The 20,922-nt window shown below is 42.0% G+C and overlaps 1 protein-coding gene across 1 annotated transcript in view; it reads left to right on the forward strand.

Annotated features, from left to right (window-relative positions):
• The window catches only part of SEL1L2 (SEL1L2 adaptor subunit of SYVN1 ubiquitin ligase), a 110,664-nt gene that overhangs the window by 82,231 nt on the left and 7,511 nt on the right, over positions 1 to 20,922 (forward strand). The window contains exons 11-17 of the mRNA XM_064572802.1: positions 5,302 to 5,379; positions 10,174 to 10,236; positions 10,803 to 10,890; positions 13,119 to 13,267; positions 14,410 to 14,575; positions 14,683 to 14,757; positions 19,669 to 19,841. Coding sequence (XP_064428872.1) covers positions 5,302 to 5,379; positions 10,174 to 10,236; positions 10,803 to 10,890; positions 13,119 to 13,267; positions 14,410 to 14,575; positions 14,683 to 14,757; positions 19,669 to 19,841 — 792 coding nt within the window. The remainder of the gene's footprint in view (positions 1 to 5,301; positions 5,380 to 10,173; positions 10,237 to 10,802; positions 10,891 to 13,118; positions 13,268 to 14,409; positions 14,576 to 14,682; positions 14,758 to 19,668; positions 19,842 to 20,922) is intronic.

Consider the following 20,922-nt stretch of genomic DNA (forward strand, 5'->3'; position numbering starts at 1 on the left):
GTTTAGGCTTTATTTGCTGTTCTTTCTCCAGCTCTGTTAGGTGTAGGGCTAGGTTGTGTATTTGAGACCTTTCTTGTTTCTTGAGAAAGGCTTGTATTGCTACATACTTTCCTCTTAGGACTGCCTTTGCTGCATCCCAAAGATTTTGAACAATTGTGTTTTCATTTTCATTGGTTTCCATGTATTTTTTTAATTCTTCTTTAATTTCCTGGTTGACCCATTCATTCTTTAGTAGGATGCTCTCTAACCTCCATGTATTTGAGTTCTTTCCGACTTTCCTCTTGTGATTGAGTTCTAGTTTCAAAGCATTGTGGTCTGAAAATAGGCAGGGAATGATCCCAGTCTTTTGGTACCAGTTGACACCTGATTTGTGACCTAAGATGTGATCTATTCTGGAGAATGTTCCATGTGCAGTAGAGAAGAATGTGTATTCTGTTGCTTTGGGATGGAATGTTCTGAATATATCTGTGAAGTCCATTTGGTCCAGTGTGTCATTTAAAGTCTTTACTTCCTTGTTGATCTTTTGCTTGGATGATCTGTCCATTTCAGTGAAGGGGCTGTTAAACTCCCCCACTATTATTGTATTGTTGTCGATGTGTTTCTTTGCTTTTGTTATTAATTGCCTTATATAATTGGGTGCTCCCATGTTAGGTGCATAGATATTTACAATTGTTAGATCTTCTTGTTGGATAGACCTTTTAAGTAGGATATAGTGTCCTTCCTCATCCCTTATCATCGTCTTTGGTTTAAAATCTAATTTGTCTGATATAAAGATTGCCACCCCAGCTTTCTTTTGGTGTCCATTTGCATGGTAAATGGTTTTCCACCCCCTCACTTTCAATCGGGGGGTGTCTTTGGTTCTAAAATGAGTCTCTTGCAGACAGCATATCAATGGGTCTTGTCTTTTTATCCAATCTGATAGCCTGTGTCTTTTGATTGGGGCATTTAGCCCATTTACATTCAGGGTAACTATTGAAAGATAGGAATTTAGTGCCATTGTATTGCCTGTAAGGTGACTGTTACTGTATATTGTCTGTGCTCCTTTTTGGTCTATGTTACTTTTGGGCTCTGTCTTTGCTTAGAGGACCCCTTTCAATATTTCTTGTAGGGCTGTTTTCATGTTTGCAAATTTCTTTAGTTTTTGTTTGTCTTGGAAGCTTTTTATCTCTCCTTCTATTTTCAGTGACAGCCTAGCTGGATATAGTATTCTTGGCTGCATATTTTTCTCATTTAGTGCTCTGAACATATCCTGCCAGTCCTTTCTGGCCTGCCAGGTCTCTGTGGATAGGTCTGTTGCCAGTCTAATGTTTCTACCATTGTAGGTTACAGATCTCTTCTCCTGAGCTGCTTTCAGGATTCTCTCTTTGTCTCTGAGACTCGTAAGTTTTACTATTAGATGTCAGGGTGTTGACCTATTTTTATTGACTTTGATGGGGGTTCTCTGGGCCTCCGGGATTTTGATGCCTGTTTCCTTCCCCAAATTAGGGAAGTTCTCTGCTATAATTTGCTCCCATGTACCTTCTGCCCCTCTCTCTCTTTCTTCTTCTTCTGGGATCCCAATTTTTTTAATATTGTTTCATCTTATGGTATCGCTTATCTCTCGAATTCTGCCCTAGTGATCCAGTAGTTGTTTATCTCTCTTTTTCTCAGCTTCTTTATTTTCCATCATTTGGTCTCCTATATCACTAATTCTCTCTTCTGTCTCATCTATCGTAGCAGTTAGATCCTCCATTTTTGATTGCACCTCATTAATAGCCTTTTTGATTTTGACTTGGTTAGATTTTAGTTCTTTTATTTCTCCAGAAAGGGTTTTTCTAATATCTTCCATGCTTTTTTCAAGCCCAGCTAGCATTTTTAAAATCATCATTCTGAACTCTAGTTCCAACATCTTACTAATGTCCGTATTGATTAGGTCCCTGGCAGTCGGTACTGCCTCTTGTTCTTTTTTTTTGAGGTGATTTTTTCCATCTTGTCATTTTGACCAGAGGACAATAGATGAATGAGAGAACAAAATGCTAACAGGGTAACAACCACCCCAGAAAAATATACACTATACAAATCAAAAGAGACCTGAAACCGGGGGGAAAGAAAGGGAAAGAAAGATAATAGAAAAAAAAAAAAGAATATGATCAAATATGATCAGGCTGGTGCATAGATCTGTGCCACACACTAGATTCTGGGTGTATTTTGGTCTGTTAGAAGAAAGTGCCTCCCAAAATTTTAAAGAAAGAAAAACTTATATATGTACAAAAATAAGGGTAAATACGATGAAGGGATGGAATATGACTGTAAAGATGAAAATTATAAAAGATTTTATAAAAGGAATTGCTAAGATAAGAAGTTGGTTGAAAAAAGAAAGAAGAGGATTAAAAAAAAACAAAAAACTGGAGAGAATGTGATCAGGCAGGAGACTAGAACAAAGCCATACACTAGAGATTTAGGGTATATTTTGGTCTGTTAGAAGAAACTGTATCCCAAAATTTTAAAGAGAGAAAAACTTATACATATATACCAAAAATAAGGTTAACTATTATGAAGGGATAGAATATGAGTCTAAAAATGAAAAATAAAAAAGATTTTTTTAAAAAGGGATTGGTAAGATGTTGGTTGAAAAAGGGAAAAAGAAAAAGGAAAAAAAAGAAAATAAAAAAAATTAATTTTAAAAGACCTAAGAATAATGGGGAAAAAGCCATGAATTCTATGTGCTGTATTCCCCTAGTGCTGGAACTGTGCCATTCTCATTGATCAGTAAACTTGGTCTTGTCTGGCTGTTCTTGCTGATCTTCTGGGGGAGGGGGCTGTTGCCGTGGTTCCCAAATGTCTTTGCTGGAGTCCGAATTTCCCCGCCCTTTCCCCCGTCCGGGCTAAATAATCTGCTCAGGTTTGCTCTCGGGAGCTTTTGTTCCTTGCAAGGAGGACAAAAGTGAAAATGGCAGCCTCCCAATCTCCGCCCCAGAGGAGCCAAGAACTCAGGGCCCCACTCCTCAGTGCACTCCCAGAGAAAAGCAGTCAATCACTCCTGTCTCCCTGGTCTCCGGCCGCACTCCATGCTCACCCGGCCTGTGGCCGAGCGTTTCTATCTCTGGCACCCCACCCGGTGTGGAGTCTCCAAACCCAGCAGATCCCTGCAGTGCACTCCCGTGCCACTTCTCCCAGGGGAGGAAGGGGAGTCTCCCCAGATCTGCCTCTTGTTGGGTCCCTGCTGGAGGAGCAGTGGCCCAACTGTGCCACGGATCACGGTTTATGGCAACCCCAAGCTAAGAGCCTGCTCCTCGGCTCCGTCTCTGCAGCTGGCTTCCCTGCTCTGATACCTGGGAGCTCTGCCGCACTCAGGCATCCCCAGTCTTTCTTTGACCCCGAGGGTCCTGAGACCACACTGTCCCAGCGAGGGTTCCACCCCCTGCTTAGCCACTGGAGCGACGTCCCTCAGTGGAGCTGACTTCTAAAAGTTCCAATTTTGTGCTCCACTTCTCTATCACTTGCTGTTAGCAGCTGACAGAGGACCCCTCCCCCACCGTCTATCGTCCCGAATATCGCCTCGGATTCACTTCTCCGCATGTCCTACCTTCCAGAAAGTGGTCGCTTTTCTGTTCAGAGAGTTGTTGCTATTCTTTTCTTTGATCTCCTGTTGAGTTTGTAGGTGTTCAGAATGGTTTTGATCCCTATCCAGCTGAATTCCTGGGACCAGACGAAATTTAGGTCTCCTACTCCTCTGCCATCTTGCTCCTCCCCCTCATATTTATTTTTATTTATATATTTAGCTCTTTAGATTTTTCACTTCAACATCTAGTTTGATGGCACATAGGCAATTAATCTCTTTTGGCTAGTTGACAGGCCTTCTCAATTCTAGATGTGAGAGATAACCAATGGTTTTAATGTCTCCAGTTTGTGTTTCTTTAGTTGACTCTTAGGTCTTTCCCAAGTGAAATAGATTGGTACTGACTCTGGGTCGGGAAGGCAAGTTAGCAATACCACTGAAGGACCAGAAGGTGATGCCGGTCTCCGTCCCCACCTCTCTCCCCACGTGGACCTGTGCCAGACACACTTGTCCTCTTGCTGCCTCTGCTCTTGGAGGGGCAGCCTGCAACCCCAAAGGGGTGTGTGGGTGTGGGTGTGTGGGAGGTTTTTCAGGGCCACCAGCTGGTCCCAGCTGGCCACCCCCACCCTACACACACCCCTTGGGGCACTGAGCCCCCCTCTCAGTTGAGCACCACCCTGGGGGGCTGGCCCAGGGTGCAGCCTCAAGTTGCCACTGGTAAGTGCTCCTGCCACCGCGGCTGCCCTGCAGGAGGAGGAGGTGAAAAGACACTGAGGGCAGTACTCAGTCTAGAGCATCCCCACACTGCAGCTTCTCCAGGAATCCCTCCAGTGAGGAGGCCGTATATGCTTCATCTTGATCAGTACTTTTTCATTTCTTAAAAATCTTAAGAAACTAATGGTACCATGAATGGAACCCAGTAGAGTGTGACAAATGTCTTTCATGGAAGCAGCTGACCAAGGCATTCCACTCCAGACTGAGGATAGTATTCTTGAGGTGACAGTTCGAGAAAAAGCCCCATACAACAGCAGCCTTTATCTGGGGCACCAAAAGTAGCCTTGAAAAGTGCACCTGGCCCAGGGCGCCTGGGCTGAGTGTAGTTCAGAGACCCCTACCACCACCATGACCACCTATTCTGCCATGTAACAAGACATCTGGGCCAGTTGAACATCTAACTGGTATAGGCCTCCCCCCAGTGAGGTGCCTCCTTCCTACACCCTGGGAATGAGAACCAGCTCTAGGCTGACCAAACTCCATCCTTGGGCCCCCTACCAAGGGAGGATCCTCCTCGGCTGCTGAGCAAATTTGTGGACAGTTCCTCTAAAGAGGCACATTTTTTTTTCTCTCCTTCAAAGACCACTCACTCTCCCAAGTGCTGCCCTTGGCTGCCTGCAGCCATTTCGCATTAGTAACCATGGGGACAAATGCACCACTTCCCCAAGGGCTACAGACAACTTGAGATGAAAGGAAATGTGAGAAAACACAAACAAGGTCCATTTCTTTGCCCTCCAGCAAGGTCACCCCAGAATGTATGTAGTAGATTATTTCCTTAGTTTTTCCTTTTATGAAAATTGAGGTGAAATTCAAATAACATAAAATTCACCATCTTAAAGTGTATCATTCAGTGACATTTAGTACATTCACAATGTTGTGCAACCATCATGTCTATGTAGCTCTAAAACATATTTTAATCACCCACAAATTCCTTAGTTTTTTACGTCCTCTTATTGTTTGTTCGTTTTGTTTTTTTTTTTTTTTTTTAGATGTATTTAGAGGGGAATGCGGCAGCGCCACAGAATAATGCTACTGCCTTCAAATACTTTTCCATGGCAGCCAGTAAGGTATGTCTTCAGCCCATTCCTGTAAGCCCAGAAAAACATTTGGCTTTTATTACATGCAGACTGATGCCAAAAAGTTGATTCCAAAGCCCCATGCCCAGCTAATGAGCCTGGGAGTTCTGTGTCCTGTAGAAGAAGAGTATCACTGGCAATGAAATAGGGCGTTGGGAGAGGGGGAGACATCACTTATCTTCTTAGTAAATGAAAAATGGCAGCAACATACGCTGCGCTAGCAGGGGGCCAGACAAGTCCCAGCTTCCCCTCCCCCGTGCAGTAGGTGAGGCCATCTAGCTCAGGAAATGGGAAATAAAAGGGACAAGGACAGAGGAAGGGAAAACTCAAACAATGTCTGCGGTAAGTTCAGGACAAAGACAAATAAGAAGTGCCCAGTTTTTTCCAGTTCGATCGCCCCCAAAGGCTAGAAACTCCCCTGACCCGAGCAGATCATCAGACAGGGGATGGGGACAAGATGGATGAGAGCATGGCTCTGGAGGCAGAATCCGTGGTTTAAATGCCAGCCCTGCAGCACACTGCCTGTGTGGCCATGGGCAAGTCTCTGTGCCTCAATTTCCCCATCTGTCAAATGGGAATATAAGTTTGCCTCCTAATGTTGTTGCCAGGATTTAATAGGTTAATATTTATTGGCCTGGTATTGCAAAGTCCTTAAAGTAATAATTCCTGGCTTACAGTAGACACAGTGTGTCAGCTATTATCTTGTGAGGTGGCGTGAACCTCAAAGCATATCCAAGACTGAACTAATTGGACCTGTGAGGGAATATAAAAATGGACTAATATGGCTCCTGCCATGAAAATTTTTGTCTTGATTCCTGGGCTCAGTGAGCCTGGCATCTGTCTGATAAAACTTAGTAGACTACTCTGAATCCCTTCGGTACATTAAGAACAACCTCACTGCCACACTCATCAGCCTAATGTTGGGGAATGGCCCTGATAAACTTTCTAACCCTACACAGTAGGAAGCATTGTGTTGTCTTACAACCCCATACTGCAACACTGGGAATAAAGATGTGCTCAAATTGGGGAATATTTTCAACTGCTCTCAGTTTTTAAAAGCCCACACGCTGCTTTAGGAGCCTATTTATAAATGACTAGCACCTCAGAGCTGCTACTATTGTGGTGTAAATTACTGAGAAGGCTGGTACTCGGCTCCTCTCCCTTGTAATTTATAAGAAATTTTTGCTCAGCAGGCTGGTTATCTGGAGTACCATTAGATTAGGATAACAAGGGAAAGCCGACTGAAAAGAAGGTGGGGTAATGTAACAGAGGAAGATCTCTTGTAATCTGGCAAATAACGCTGATTTGTCAGCCCAAAGGAATAATGCCAGGAAGCTGGATGTGTAAATTAACCCAGCTCCCAAGCTATTCAGGGCTGTGTAACCAGCAGGGATCTGAGCTACCTGTGTTCTAAACCTGAGCAACCTTTCTACACAGAGAAAATCTGAAATTATATTTAGGTTAATTATTCTGAATGGCATCAGGTGGACATGACCATATATATTCCTTTATCATCACCTGGATGGTTTATTAGATTTCTCACTTGGGGTCACTACCAAAGTAAAGGGTTTCTGTCTTCCACTCTGCATATCCACACTCTTCTTTTACTACTTAAAAAAAAAAAGTAGATACACACACACACACACACATGTTTTTTAAAATTTTATTATGTTATGTTAATCACCATGCATTACATCATTAGTTTTTGATGTAGTGTTCCATGATTCATTGTTTGTGCATAACACCCCATGCTCCATGCAGAACATGCCCTCTTTAATACCCATCACCAGGCTAACCCATCCCCCCCACCCCCTCCCCTCTAGAATCGTGGTTCGTCTCCCCCTCCGATTTCCCCGCCTTCATTTTTCCCTTCCTACTATCTTCTTCTTCTTTTTTTTTTAACATATAATGTATTATTTGTTTCAGAGATACAGGTCTGTGATTCAACAGTCTTACACAACTCACAGCACTCACCACAGCACATACCCTCCCCAATGTCTATAACCATACATACGTTTTTAAATTTGTTTTTAAGTCATATCAGTACCAGAATGCAAAGCTACAGTCTTTATGATTTCTTTTATCTTATTTACTCAGAAACATAAGCAGTTATCCTGTTTGGTCCATATTGGACCATATTCTTCTGCTTTTCTCTCTCTCTTTTTTTTTTTAAGATTTTATTTATTTATTTGTCAGAGAGAGAGAGAGAGCACAAGCAGGGGGAGCAGGAGGAAGAGGCAGAGGGAGAAGCAGGTTCCCTGCTGAGCAAGGAGCCTAATGCGGGACTCAATCCCAGGACTCTGGGATCATGACCTGAGCCAAAGGCGGACACCTAACCAACTGAGCCACCCAGGAGTGCCCTTCTGCTTTTCTCTTTCACACCTCTGAACACATCAGGCCCATCCTCCTCTTCACACTTTTGTCATTTTGCTTCCCTTCCCAAAATCCCCCATTCGGAATCCTACCCATCCCCCAGAGGACAGCTTCCTTCCACAAAGCCATCTCTACCCATGTTGGTTCATATAATTTTCCCTCCTCTGCTCTTGCCCTCCATTCACTGTCTGTACTGCTGGAACTTTACTGCTTCTACCTTGTGCCTTCTCTCATACTATCTGAAGACCATGTCTCCTCAACTAGAGGAGGATGGTGGTCTTAGTACATAGTAGAGGTTCATTAAATGTTTGACAAATAAATGACCATGTGCTCTCTAAGTTCATGTCAGTTAACCTAAGCAAGAGCTCTGAGCCCTGAAGTGGAAGTTATATATGGGGGGATTGCCTATACATATGTTCTGTTTGGCCCAGAAAGTGTTTCAAAGAGTAGGAAATCTCACATGGTGACAGATGGTAGCTACACTTGCAGTGAGCATAGCATAACGTATAGAGAGTTGTGGAATCACTACCCTATACACCTGAAAATAATGTAATACCGTGTGTCAACTACACTGAAGTAACAAAGATCAGGAAATGTCATATAAAAGTCTGGACATCCAGCTTTTCTTGGAAAATGGGAAGAGCTGACCAGATGAGGCTGCTATTCTATGTGACAACAGCGGCCTGGAGCAGAGAGCGGAGGGGTTGCTGCTGCCTTTAGACGGGGCAGGAACCCTCTCTTTTGTCTCAGTCTCTGTCACTCTATTGCCTGGATTAATGTACTTCTTACAGTACCTGAATGGCTCCTGGAGGTATATCTGAGTTGGCTACTCCTGACCTGAAAGTTACAAATAAGTCCTCTGGTCCTTATGCAGTTGGTGAGTCAAAAGTTAGAACTTGTACCCTATTTTCTCCCTTCCTCCTTCCCTCTTCTCATTTCCCTTCCCTTCCATTTGTCTCAAGACCTAAAATGAGGATAGTTGGAAGACAGACTCACCAGACTTTACCACAACCATCACAGCAGGCCTTACCACCCCCAGACCAGACCATCCCAAGAGTCCTAGGACCACAGGTAGATGTAGTCATGGAACAAGTGGGAAGAAGAGAGCAGCTATATTCCACCTGTTTTAAATACAGCTGGACCATCCTTAAGAATTCTTACAATAGCTGGCCCTTTGGTATACGTAAGCTCAAACTTTGGAGTTTTGAAAATTTTTTTCAACTATGCCTTCTCTAGTTATGTGCTATTCTTGTATCACTGAGAGGTACTCTGGCTGCATCCACAATAACTCCATTTAGGAGGTAAGAAGAAATCTGGAGAGCTTTCAATCAAAACTTGAGTTCCTGAGGAAATACTATAAACCTGTAAAACAAACTTACAGGTCTGCTAAATGACAGGTGGGCCAAATGTGCCTCCTCACTCAGTCACGAAAGAGTGAAATACATGATGGGAGACAAAAAGAAAAGTGAGTTTCCTGGTTGGGAAAGTCACTTTTAAGGTTCATTCTTCATCCTGGATTGATATGCTAAATATCAATATATTTGAACATGCGTTAAATTCTAAAACATGCTAAAAACTCCCTTCCCTAGACTCTTAAGAATAGTAATTAGAAAAAGAAATGGTAATTAATTTAACATCAAATGGAAAAGAAGACATTGATGATGTTATAAGCAGTCAAATTTGAATAAAGAAACATATTTGAATAAAGAAACATATGCTAACAGTGCTTTACCGTCCATAATGGCTAGATTGAAATTCACAGAATCTCTAAAATGTTATTTGGCCATTTATATCAACCTCCTTTGACCAAAGCAGGTAACAAGTGTCTGGATAGACTTCCTTCTGGAAAGCTCCTACACATCCTCAAGACCAAGCTCAAATGTCAATCACCTTTGACAACTCAATCCCCTCAGGCCCTAGGCTCATCTAGGCTGTTGATGTCCACAACAACATACAACTAGGTGTCCACAACATTCCTGAATCTGATTCTACTATAGGACTTACCACATTTGACTTGGCTATTTTAAGAGGTGCTACCTAGTTGATCAGAGCCCACTAGCCAGTGAACTCTCTGAGGCAGGGATCATTATTCATTCATCTTTTAACTTTCACCTCCTACCTCAGTCCAACACTTATTATGGAGTCACACACAAAACAAGCACTAAATAAATGCTGAGTGAAAGAATGGAGAAAAGATTTGACCTTCATTTCCCTCTTTTCTAGTCAAAGGGGGTTATGAAGGTCTGAAAGGAGAAACTAGAGAGAGACAGAGTAATTTACCAACTGCCTGATTAACTTGCCTTGATTTAATCCCCTACTGGGTACATTTTAAATATTTAGAATGATTTTGTCATAATTTTCCTCATCATGAATTCTTCTGGGACTTTACTTGGATTTTTAAAACTGTTCCAGGGCAATGCAATTGGTCTTCATGGGCTCGGTCTTCTTTACTTTTATGGAAAAGGAGTTCCTGTGGTAAGTTAAAAAATTTCTTTATCTTTTCAACACATTTCTAGCAATTTATAGGATAAAATTCATGATCGTTGACTAATTAAAAGGAATTAGTCTTTAATATCTGGTTTGCCAAACTATCATATTTGACAATAGAAAATATAATAATCTAGTGGAATATTTGCCAAAGAGACATAGAACAGATCTGTGACAAGAATAACAACCCTAATTATATCTTAGAATTATAGATTCTAAGTAACCTTATTAATCATACAACCTCCGAGGATTTTTTCTGGTAGAGAAATTTATCTTCTTAGTGTAACCTCTGCCTTTTGAGTGACCTTCCCCCAATATTTAACAAAACCTGTCAGTGTAGGAAAAGACATAATTTACAGTGAAAATGAGATAATTATTTCCTAATAGAATCCAATATAATAATGAAATAAAATGTATAATACTTCAGATATTATTTTAATTAGCCTAAATCACATAAAGCACTATCTATACTCTTTTTTTTTTTAAGTGGAAGGCAATTGTTACCATGGAGTTATAAATACACCTTTGAGTAATAGAGTGTAATTATCTTGCAGAATTATGCTGAAGCACTTAAATACTTTCAGAAAGCTGCAGAGAAAGGATGGCCCAATGCACAGTTTCAATTAGGCTTCATGTACTACTGTAAGTGCTACAAATATGGCTGCTATACCAAGAATGACAAATGCATTATTAAGTCTACTCCTTTTTTAACAAAGATCAAATTGTTGGAGTGATTGGTTTAGATAGAATATTGAGGCAGCAATTGGAGGAGGAATTTGAAGACTTAAGGAGAGGACACCAGTTGAGGGAGGAAGCAAGGAGGTACAGTCAGGAAGCTCACTTTTGAAAAGGTTGAATTTGAGGTGCCTTGTGATATCCAATGAGCATACCCAAAAGCAGGTATGAAACTCACAAGAAAAGTCAGACATGAAGAGAAAGATTTGGGAGGCATCAACATAACAGGAGTTAGTTAAAAGTAGCTGAGACACTCAAAAAGAGGGAGAGCATGAGAGGAACAGTGAGCCATGGTCAGAAATCTGGTAGTCCTCAGTGTTGTATTGAAAAGATGGGCATAGAAAGAGTAGTCACAAAAAGACTGAAAAGGTATGGTCAGAGGCATAAGAGGGAAAAGTGATCTTAAGGAAGCCACAGGATATAACTTTGAAGAAAGAATAAATGATCACCCCTGTGAAATGCAATGAGAAGCCTGCTTCTTCAAAACAAAACAAAAACAAACAAACAAATAAGAAAGGGCTGAGAATCCATGAGACTTGTCAATATAGAGAATGTTTGTGTGGTCATCGGACTGGTTGGGGTAGAAGCCAGATATGATGGATTGAGGTATGATTAGAAGGTGAGAAAGTAGATGAGTAAAAATATTCTTGGTAGTTGTGTGCCTTTAAATGGAAGAAGAGAGATGGAACAGTGGCATGAGGTGGACCAAGAACCAAGAGGGAGTTCTTTTTAAGATGATGAGAGACCTGGGTATAATTTTTGTCAAAAAAAAGAGCCAGCCAATGGAGATGGTTTATGTGTCTTGGGAGTGATGAGATAATTGATGAAGAGGTTCTAGAAAAAGTTGGGTGGCATTAGGATCTGATTGCACCCAGATAGGTGGAGGCCTCCTTAGTCTTGATAAAGAGGAAGGATTTCTCACTATCAAAGACTGGAGAGTTGGAGGAAAGGATGGTGCAGATGTAAATCTGGAGGGAGGAAGAGAGAGGCAAGTGAGAAAAGACAATGTAAGAATTTCCTCAAGGAGCCAGGAGGTACCAAGTTGTCTTCTGAGAGCAAAGGTAGAGTGATTGGGGTAGGAGGTCTCAGAAAGCCATGAAAGTTTGTAATGCTCTGTGGGGATTGAGAGAGGGAGTGCCCAAGATGAGTACCAAGAGATCTGAACACACCTGAGTATCCGAAGTCCTTCCTTTGACATGGAGCTAGGGCAGCAGCAGATTGCATCATTGGCAGGCCCAGGATCTATCAGATTCCTCAAGCCTCTAGAATAAGAGTAATAGTAATGTTTATTAAGTCTTTATGTGTATATACTCATTTAGTCCTCTCAACACGTCTAAGAGTATCCTACAGTTTATAGATGAGCAAATTGAGGCACATCAAGGTCCAATAGCTTGCCCAAGATCACGCAGTTAGTGGAACTGGGATTCAAACCCAAGTGATTTGCCTCCAGAGTCTTTGCTCTTAGTGGCACTGTTTCTAAAGGTTATGAAATGTTGAGAGCTGGAAGACAGGTTAAGGACCATCTAGTGAAAGCCTCTCCTTTTACAAATGAAGTGCCTTAGAGGTGCCCAACTCATAAAGGGGTAATGAGAGAGCCAGGACAAGCTGCTGAGAGTGTGCTGATTTTCCACCCTAGCCTTAAATGCCTCTCCTTGCTACAAGCATGAGTTGAGTCTGAGCTGGGCCTCCGGGAGCTGGAGTTCGCCGGCTCCAAACTCTGTAATTACGGCTGGGAGGAGCTCTACTGGTCTCCTGGTGTGGAAGGACAAGGATGGTGAGCCACGTCCTGATGTTGTCCCTAGTCCTCAGAGACCACCTCTTGGTCTGCTTTTTATTAACCTTAGGTGTGCTGTATTAAGAAGATATTTTCATGAGACTGAAGAGTCTTTCTTCTTCAGGTTTCTGAATAGGTCAAGAACATAAATTTCCACATTCTTCCTTATAATCAAACTTAACTTCTTTCCCTTCTAAATAGTGGATCTATAACAGCTTGACTTTTGGTTGGTTTTTCTCATCCTACTTTTGGCTAAGATCAAGTGTAAAGTAGTGGGCATCACTGTGACCATTATACCCATAGATTATAACATAAAATATAAAACGAATAAGGGGTGGCTCAAAATAATTTTAATTTTCAGCTGGCTCTGGAGTATGGAAGGATTATAAACTTGCCTTCAAATATTTTTACTTGGCATCTCAGAGTGGGCAGCCCCTCGCCATTTATTACCTGGCCGAGATGTACGCGACAGGAACGGGAGTGTTAAGATCATGCAGAACTGCTGTGGAGGTAAATAATGGGATGTTTCTAAAGCATTCTTCATTTATCACAGAGAGGAGGTGATACTGTCCTTAAGTTGTTGGTGCCTTTGATTTTATAGGTATTGCCTCTCCCAGTTCAGAGTGTGAACACGGACATTTGCCAGGGCGGAAAAGCTGTGACGTAAACATAACTCGGGCTGGGAAAGGGAAGAAGAGAAATGATCCCTCCTCTCTTGCTTTTGGCTTTTCATCAGGTTCAGAGCTCACCTCAGAATTCAGTTAGGGGGCTCGGTCTCAGCCTTCAGTCAAATGGCCAGGGCATTTTGGCACTTCTAAGTGGGACTAGGAGTTGTGACTTGGGAAATGAAAGGCTTGGTTGAGCCCAGAAAATGTAGCCCACTTCTTCCCAGAAAGCAAGGTCCTTAGGTTCTTGATGATTTGGATGACAACTAAGAAAGTGAATCCTTTCAGCCCGAGCCAGTGATGTACTTTTCAAAAGAAAGCTTTTAGGACCTTAATGCCCTTTATTGATTTATTAAACACTTCCGCTGCACCAATATAAATACCTCCATGTTGCAATCTGGCCCCTCTGAAACTCATTTCAAAAGCTGCCAGCTAATAATCTATCTTTAGATTTGCTCCTTTGCCAGCTTCCTAATGAATTATGTATGGCTAACCTCTTTTGGTTACATAAGGGCTATTCAGCTAAGTTGACGCTTGTCCCCACAGAGCTCTGCACACCTCCCTCGCGGTTATGTCACCTACACCCTCAGGCACTGTCTTCCCTTCATTCTCTCCTTTCCACATCAGCTGTGGCCTTATAACTCACCCTTGCAGAGCAGCAGTACCCAGAAAGTCCTTTTTTTTAAAAAATAGAAGTCGATACATTCTTGTCCTGCCAAATAGCCTCTAAGTCAGGAGAGTTTATTATGTAAATTTAAAATAAGCCTCAGGAAGTTTCAGCTCAAGACCAAAAAATATACACTTGTAATCTTTGTGCCTATGAAAGGTATTATCTCTTCCCCCTAAATAATTTTCAGAAACCATGTTTTAGACCCAAAATCCTTGCCTGACCAGCCAGCAGAAGCTGAAGATTGACTTCATTTATCATTTGCCTGGGATGAAGTATATCGGCTAACTAGTCTGCTTGATTTCTTTTTCCATGTACAGCTTTATAAAGGTGTCTGTGAACTAGGCCACTGGGCTGAGAAATTCCTGACAGCATACTTTGCCTATAAAGATGGTGATATAGATTCTTCTCTTGTTCAGTATGCACTACTTGCAGAAATGGGGTATGAAGTAGCTCAAAGCAATTCAGCATTCATTTTGGAATCTAGTAAGATAAGTTAAAATTCTCTGCAATTCCCCAATCATACATATGCATAAATGACTTTACTACACGGGTATTTTAAGCCTTCCTAATGAAATGTCTCCTTTTTTTAGAAAAGGCTAAAATTCTTGAAAAAGAGAAGATGTATCCAATGGCACTTCTCCTATGGAATCGAGCTGCCATTCAAGGTACAGAACCTAGATAAAAATGAGCATACACCGGGTAGACGAACCATGAGAGACGATAGACTCTGAAAAACAAACTGAGGGTTCTAGAGGGGAGAGGGGTGGGAGGATGGGTTAGCCTGGTGGTGGGTATTGAGGAGGGCACATTCTGCATGGAGCACTGGGTGTTGTGCACAAACAATGAATCATGGAACACTTCATCTAAAACTAATGATGTAATGTATGGGGATTAACATAAGAATAAAAAAAATCAAAACAAAAAAAACAAAAACAAACAAACAAAAAAAATGAGCATACACCTGGTCCCTGCCCACTATTAGTCATCGATTTGCTCCAGCTGGGTTCTTGGGCATATAAGCAGAAAGCTGCAGGATATCAATTAGGTGGTCTTTCGAACTGTACCAATCTTAGGGTCAGTCTTTGGTGAGGGGTCATTTCCAGGCATTTTTTGTTATTCTCTAGGTCCCTGGTTTGGTAAACCATAGGAATTTTTCTATGGCTCGGTCTCCATGGCACCAGAGCCGTTGTTTGAAACATCAGTTTTACTCAGGAAACCAGTTTTCTTGTTCTGACTTCAGTCACTCATTTGCTGAGTTTTCTTCTGAACTTATCAGAGAAGTGACCTATGTCTCAATGAATTTATAGGCAAAATTATTCATGGATCTATGACTCACTTGATAGCTCTTTTAAAATACCACATTGATGATTACTACAAACTTCATATCTTTATTATAACTATTAACATGTTAGCACCAGAAAACAAAACAGAACAAAACCCAGAGTCAAATATCAAGATCCTCTCCCTGTGCCCTGCTTACAGGGTTCACATGTGATGAAGAATATACAGTAACACTGGTGGGAAAGCACTGGCAGGTGGCATTAGTAAAAACAAACAGATGCTGCAAAGCTCTCACGATCAGGATTTGGATATGTGAGGAACTCTCATGCAGTAAAAGAGCAATTTTTATTTACGATTAAGTTTCTTAAAAGTGTCTCATGGTAAGGTCGAATCGTCTCTTTCCATACGAAGTGAATGGGATAAAAAAGAATTCTCAGCTGACACTAATATGAAGCCGAGAGGAAAAGTCACAGGGGTGCCTTCACAGATCCAGCTGAGCCGGTGACGGGGCAGCAAGCCATCCAAGCGATTTTAGCGAGAAATTCCCTATAGAAGAAAGGTGTGTGTTTTCTAAAATGCAATAAAGACCTTGTTTGGCATAGGGAAACAACACCAATCTCTCAGCTATGGCAAATCAGCTCAGTTGCAGCAAATACAGGCTTATTCCAAGCCAGGAAATGTGTGGAAATTGCACCAAGGAAAGGAGACGTTGAAAGCGAGGGGACATTAATATTAAAACAGAATTCGCCAATATAAAAAAAAAGTCAAGCCACTAAAAATAATTATGTGTCACAAGAGAGGTCAGGCATGAATGTCCTTGGAGATGAGGCTGCTGAGTGCCTCACTTAAGGTTAGGAAACGTAATAATGAACGTATCTAATCAGCGCTGGTGGTGCTTCTTTCAGCAGTGGGCTGTGTGTGAAGAGAGTGCTGACCCATCAGGACTCAGTCACCATGCTGTGACTGTGAAATTCAAGGGGGGAATCCTTCCCACTGTCAAGTGACCCCCTGAGAGCCTGTCAGAGTCACCATATGTCCCCAGTCAGCCCCTTAATTACAGTGGAACTGACTCCTCTGGAAAACCTGTTCGTTCACTGCCTTCCAGCTCAGGGAGTTCAGAGGCCCTGCTTACCACTTAAATGCACCAGAAGTCCTGTTCTTTTGTGGTTATGGCCCAGAAAGAATCTTTAGGTCAATGGAGGGCAGCTTTGGGCAAAATTAGAAATGGAGTGGGTTTCTCATTAAGGCTTTAAGGGCTTTTTGCCTCTCAAGGTCTGTCCAGGCCCCTCTCTTGGGTAGCAGTGCTATAAGGACTTGCCCCCAGCTGCCTGTACCTTTTTTTTTTTAAGATTTTATTTATTTTTTAGACAGAGAGAGACACAGCGAGAGAGGGAACACAAGCAGGGGGAATGGGAGAGAGAGAAGCAGGCTCCCCGCTGAGCAGGGAGCCTGATATGGGGCTCAATCCCAGGACCCTGGGATCATGACCTGAGCCGAAGGCAGACGCTTAACGACTGAGCCACCCAGGTGCCCTGTCTGTACCTTTTGAAGCATCTGGGAAGCAAACCCTCTTAACCAATGTCTTTAGCAGCTTACAAATTTTATGATAATACCTCTACTCAGAAAGAGCTAACGATGGCTCATGGTATTACATTTTAATAGAGGATTCTAGAAGATTAAAAGAACTTCAGTACCTAGAGGAATCAGTTCCAAAGGATTTTAGGCATTGCATTGGTCAAATATGGGGAAAATTTTGGATGGAAGGAGTCCTATAGCCCTTAATTATATACCTCAGACCATACTACACAGGGCACTTCCTCCTTTTCCAAGTAAGTCTAGACCGTGCTAGAGGGGTTGGCCACACCTGAGACGGATGTCCTAGATTAGCATTCCCTCATCTTTTCAATTAACATTTTCCTAGTGAATGGGAACATGGACCCCAAAAGGACCCTTAGAGGTCATCCCTAAGTGGCCTTTGAAAGATTAAAGTCTCATATCTTAAAAAGTCACGTGAACTTTTTTCTACTCCTGAATATATCCAAATTTGTTGGAAAGTAAGATCCTAAATTATTTAACATTTGGGAAAAGCATTTTCTAAAAAGTTTCCTACCATGTCTGTCCATTCATTCCATAAATATTTGTCAAGTACCATTCTAGGTCTGGGACGATATCAGTGATCAAGAACTTCAAAGTTCTTGTCCTCCTAAGAGAGAGAAAAAATAAATTCATGAGAGAGAGAGAAAGTAAACAAATAATTAGCGATATGTGCTGTGAAGGAAAGAAAACATGGAGGTGAGATAGATGAGATAGGTAACTCCTGGGGTGGGGGCTGAGAGGACACTTTAGACAAGGCAGTCAGAGAAGGCCTCTAGGAGGGAAGTGACATTTGCAGTGAGACCTGGATAACGAGAAACCAAACATGAAGAGTCAGAGGAAGTTCAAACGTGACAGGCAGAGGAACATGAAGGATCTCAATGCAGAGGTCCTGAGGCAAGAATGAGCTTGGTGTGTTGAAGGAGTATTATGGAATATTAAGAAAGCTAGAATATATCAAGAAAGTGACATGTGATGAGGCTAGTCAGGGAGGCGGAAGGCAGATGAAGCATGACTGGGAGGTCAGGTAGGGAGTCTGGATATTATTCCAAGTGCAAAATGAATCACTTTGGGGCTAACAGGGGAATAACAGGATTTGACTTTACATTAAAAAAAAAAAATCATCCTGGGAGGCACCTGGGCAGCTCAGTCAGTTAAACGACCAACTCTTGATTTCAGCTCAGGTTGTAATCTCAGGCCTGCGTGGTACTCTGCACTCAGAGGGGAGTCTGTTGGAGTTTCTCTCTTTCCCTCTGCTCCTTCCCCTGACTCATGCATGCACGCCCCTGCACAAGCACTCTCTTTCTTCCTCTCTAAAAATAAATAAATAAAACTTTTTAAAAAATCATCCTGGCTGTTGTATGGAGAAGATATTGAAAAGTGGAGATAAAAGAACAGTTTGGAGGCTATTGTAGTACTCCAGGCTTGACCTAGGTGGTGAAGGAGACAGCAACAAACAGGTGTGTTTTAGAGGTAGGACCTGCTGAAGGATTCAATAAGAAATGAGGGGGAAATAACTAGGAATAACTAACTTAGATTTATGGCCTGAACAATGGTGCTAGCACTGAGATTGCGATGGAACTGATGATTTGGTTTGATTTGGTTTGAGGGAGGTAGGTAGCATGGTGTTAGGAATCTCTATTGCATGCTTTGAGATCCAAGTAGAGAAATCAAAGAGGCAATTAGAGGAGTTGGGGGCTTGGGGAGAGACAGGACTATAGATGAAATTCAGGAAGAGTGAATATCAAGATTGGCATGGAACTGCTCAAGATCACCTAGAAAAAGAGTTGAGATAGAGGAGAGCAGTAGAGAGAGGAAAGAGAAGAGAAAAGAAGGAAGAGAAGAAAGGGAAAAAAGGAGTCAACTAATAAACGCTTAATGTTCCAATATTTACAAGATGGGTAGAGGAAGAATCAGGCAAGAATTTGGAAAGGAGAGGCCTATGAGACAGGAGGGAAATCAAGAGGATGCAAGGTCACTGGTGTCAAGAGAGAAAAGTGTGTGAGCAGATAGGTCCAATGACTCCAGGGCTGCATAGAGGTCCAGTAAGATGAGGACAGGGAAGTGACTGGTGGATTTACCTGCATGGAGGTTATCAACCACCTTGAAAGTAGCAGTTTCATGGAGAGGGGCCGAAGCCAGATTGGAGGGGGTTGAAGAGTATGTGGGTAGGAGGTGAAGCTTTGGAGACAGTGAGTATAGAACACACTTTGGAAAAGTGTGAAGGGAGCAGAGAAGTGAGAAGTAGTTAGAAGGGCACACCATGGGATAAAGAGAGGATGTGTTTTTGTTGACAGAAGATACCAAAGTGTGTTTAAATGACTGATGGGACTGATGTAGGAAAGAGTGAGACTTGGGTGATGCAGGAGAGTAGAGCTTCAGGGGTTAAGTTTGAGAACCAAAGGGGTGGGATCCAGTTTCCCAAGAGTTGACCTACCTTCAAAAAATGAATTTAAAATGTAAAATTCCCAATTTTTTATTCTTTAAGAACATTCATACCATATCATGGGAGTTATGCCTGCAATGAAGATAGCTAAAGATGAGTTATATTTTATATTCCAGAAGTTATATCTAATCTTGATTCCAAGATTCTGAAGTGTTTTGTTTTTCTTTTTAATGTATATTACCATTAGGTTGAGTTACTAGGGACTGTACATGAATCATCAGAGTTCTTTTTCTTCTCTTTCTAACATTTCTATCAGGCAATGCATTCGCTAGAGTAAAAATTGGAGATTACCATTACTATGGCTATGGGACTAAGAAAGACTACCAGACAGCAGCCACACATTACAGCATTGCAGCCGACAAGTACCACAGCGCACAAGCCATGTTCAACCTGGCCTATATGTACGAACACGGCTTAGGTATCGCAAAGGTAATAATCCAAACCTAGTAATGGCAGCGGTATGGGAAGGGAAAATTTGTAAATGTTTTTAATTTCATTGATGTCATCAGTGTAGAGGAAGGACGGAAAAGACAACATTTGCTGAGTCCCTCCCCCTGTCCCAACACATAAGAGTTACCCTAACATGAACCCTATGAGGAGGAAGTTATTTTCTCCATTTATGCCTGAAGATGTAACTAGCGAGTTGAAATTAATCTAATCTAGGCTAATTAGACTCATAACTTCAAGCTTTTTTCAGCAATAGTAGTGGGCCCTGCCCCCACACCCTTCCACCTCCAGGCCTTTTTCCATTAAAATTTCCATTGACAGTCAAGCTCTCAATAAACAAGGAGAAAGTAGGAATGAGGTCAGAGCTGGATACCAAGGTGACATTAATCTAAAAATGTCTTAAAAATCACCAACTGTGTACATGATGCAGTGCTGAGCACTCTAGGGTATCCTAAGAAAATAGATCTCCATCCTTCAAAGACTACACTTTACTTGAGGAGATAAAGCATATTAAGAAAGAGAGCTGGGGCACCTGGGTGGCTCAGTCATTAAGCATCTGCCTTCGGCTCAGGTCATGATCCCAGGGTCCTGGGATCGAGCCCCGCATCAGTCTCCCTGCTCCGCGGGAGGCCTGCTTCCCCCACTCCAACTCCCCCTGCTTGTGTTCCCTCTCTCACTGTGTCTCTCTCTGTCAAATAAATAAATAAATAAATCTTAAAAAAAAAGAGAGAGAGAGCTAACATGACAAGGAGATATTGGGTAAATCCTTTAGTAAGTGTAATTAAGGCAGAAGATGGCATGGAGTTCTGACACAGTGAGAAAGGTATATTAAATATCAATAATGATAGCAATAGCCAGGCATTTGGTGTGTTATATATACTATGCCATTTATTTATTTGTTTATTTTTAAAGATTTTATTTATTCATCTGAGAGAGAGACAGAGAGAGCACGAGCAGGGGGAGAGGCAGAAAGAGGGGGAGAAGCAGACTCCCTGCCGAGTTAGGAGCTCGACACGGGGCTCGATCCCAGGACCTGGAGACCATGACCTGAGCCAAAGGCAGA

This window comes from Mirounga angustirostris, unplaced genomic scaffold (assembly GCF_029215605.1).
Source record: "Mirounga angustirostris isolate CCGP_5_RB_7025 unplaced genomic scaffold, mMirAng1.0.hap1 SCAF_10, whole genome shotgun sequence".
NCBI classification, from domain to species: domain Eukaryota; kingdom Metazoa; phylum Chordata; class Mammalia; order Carnivora; family Phocidae; genus Mirounga; species Mirounga angustirostris.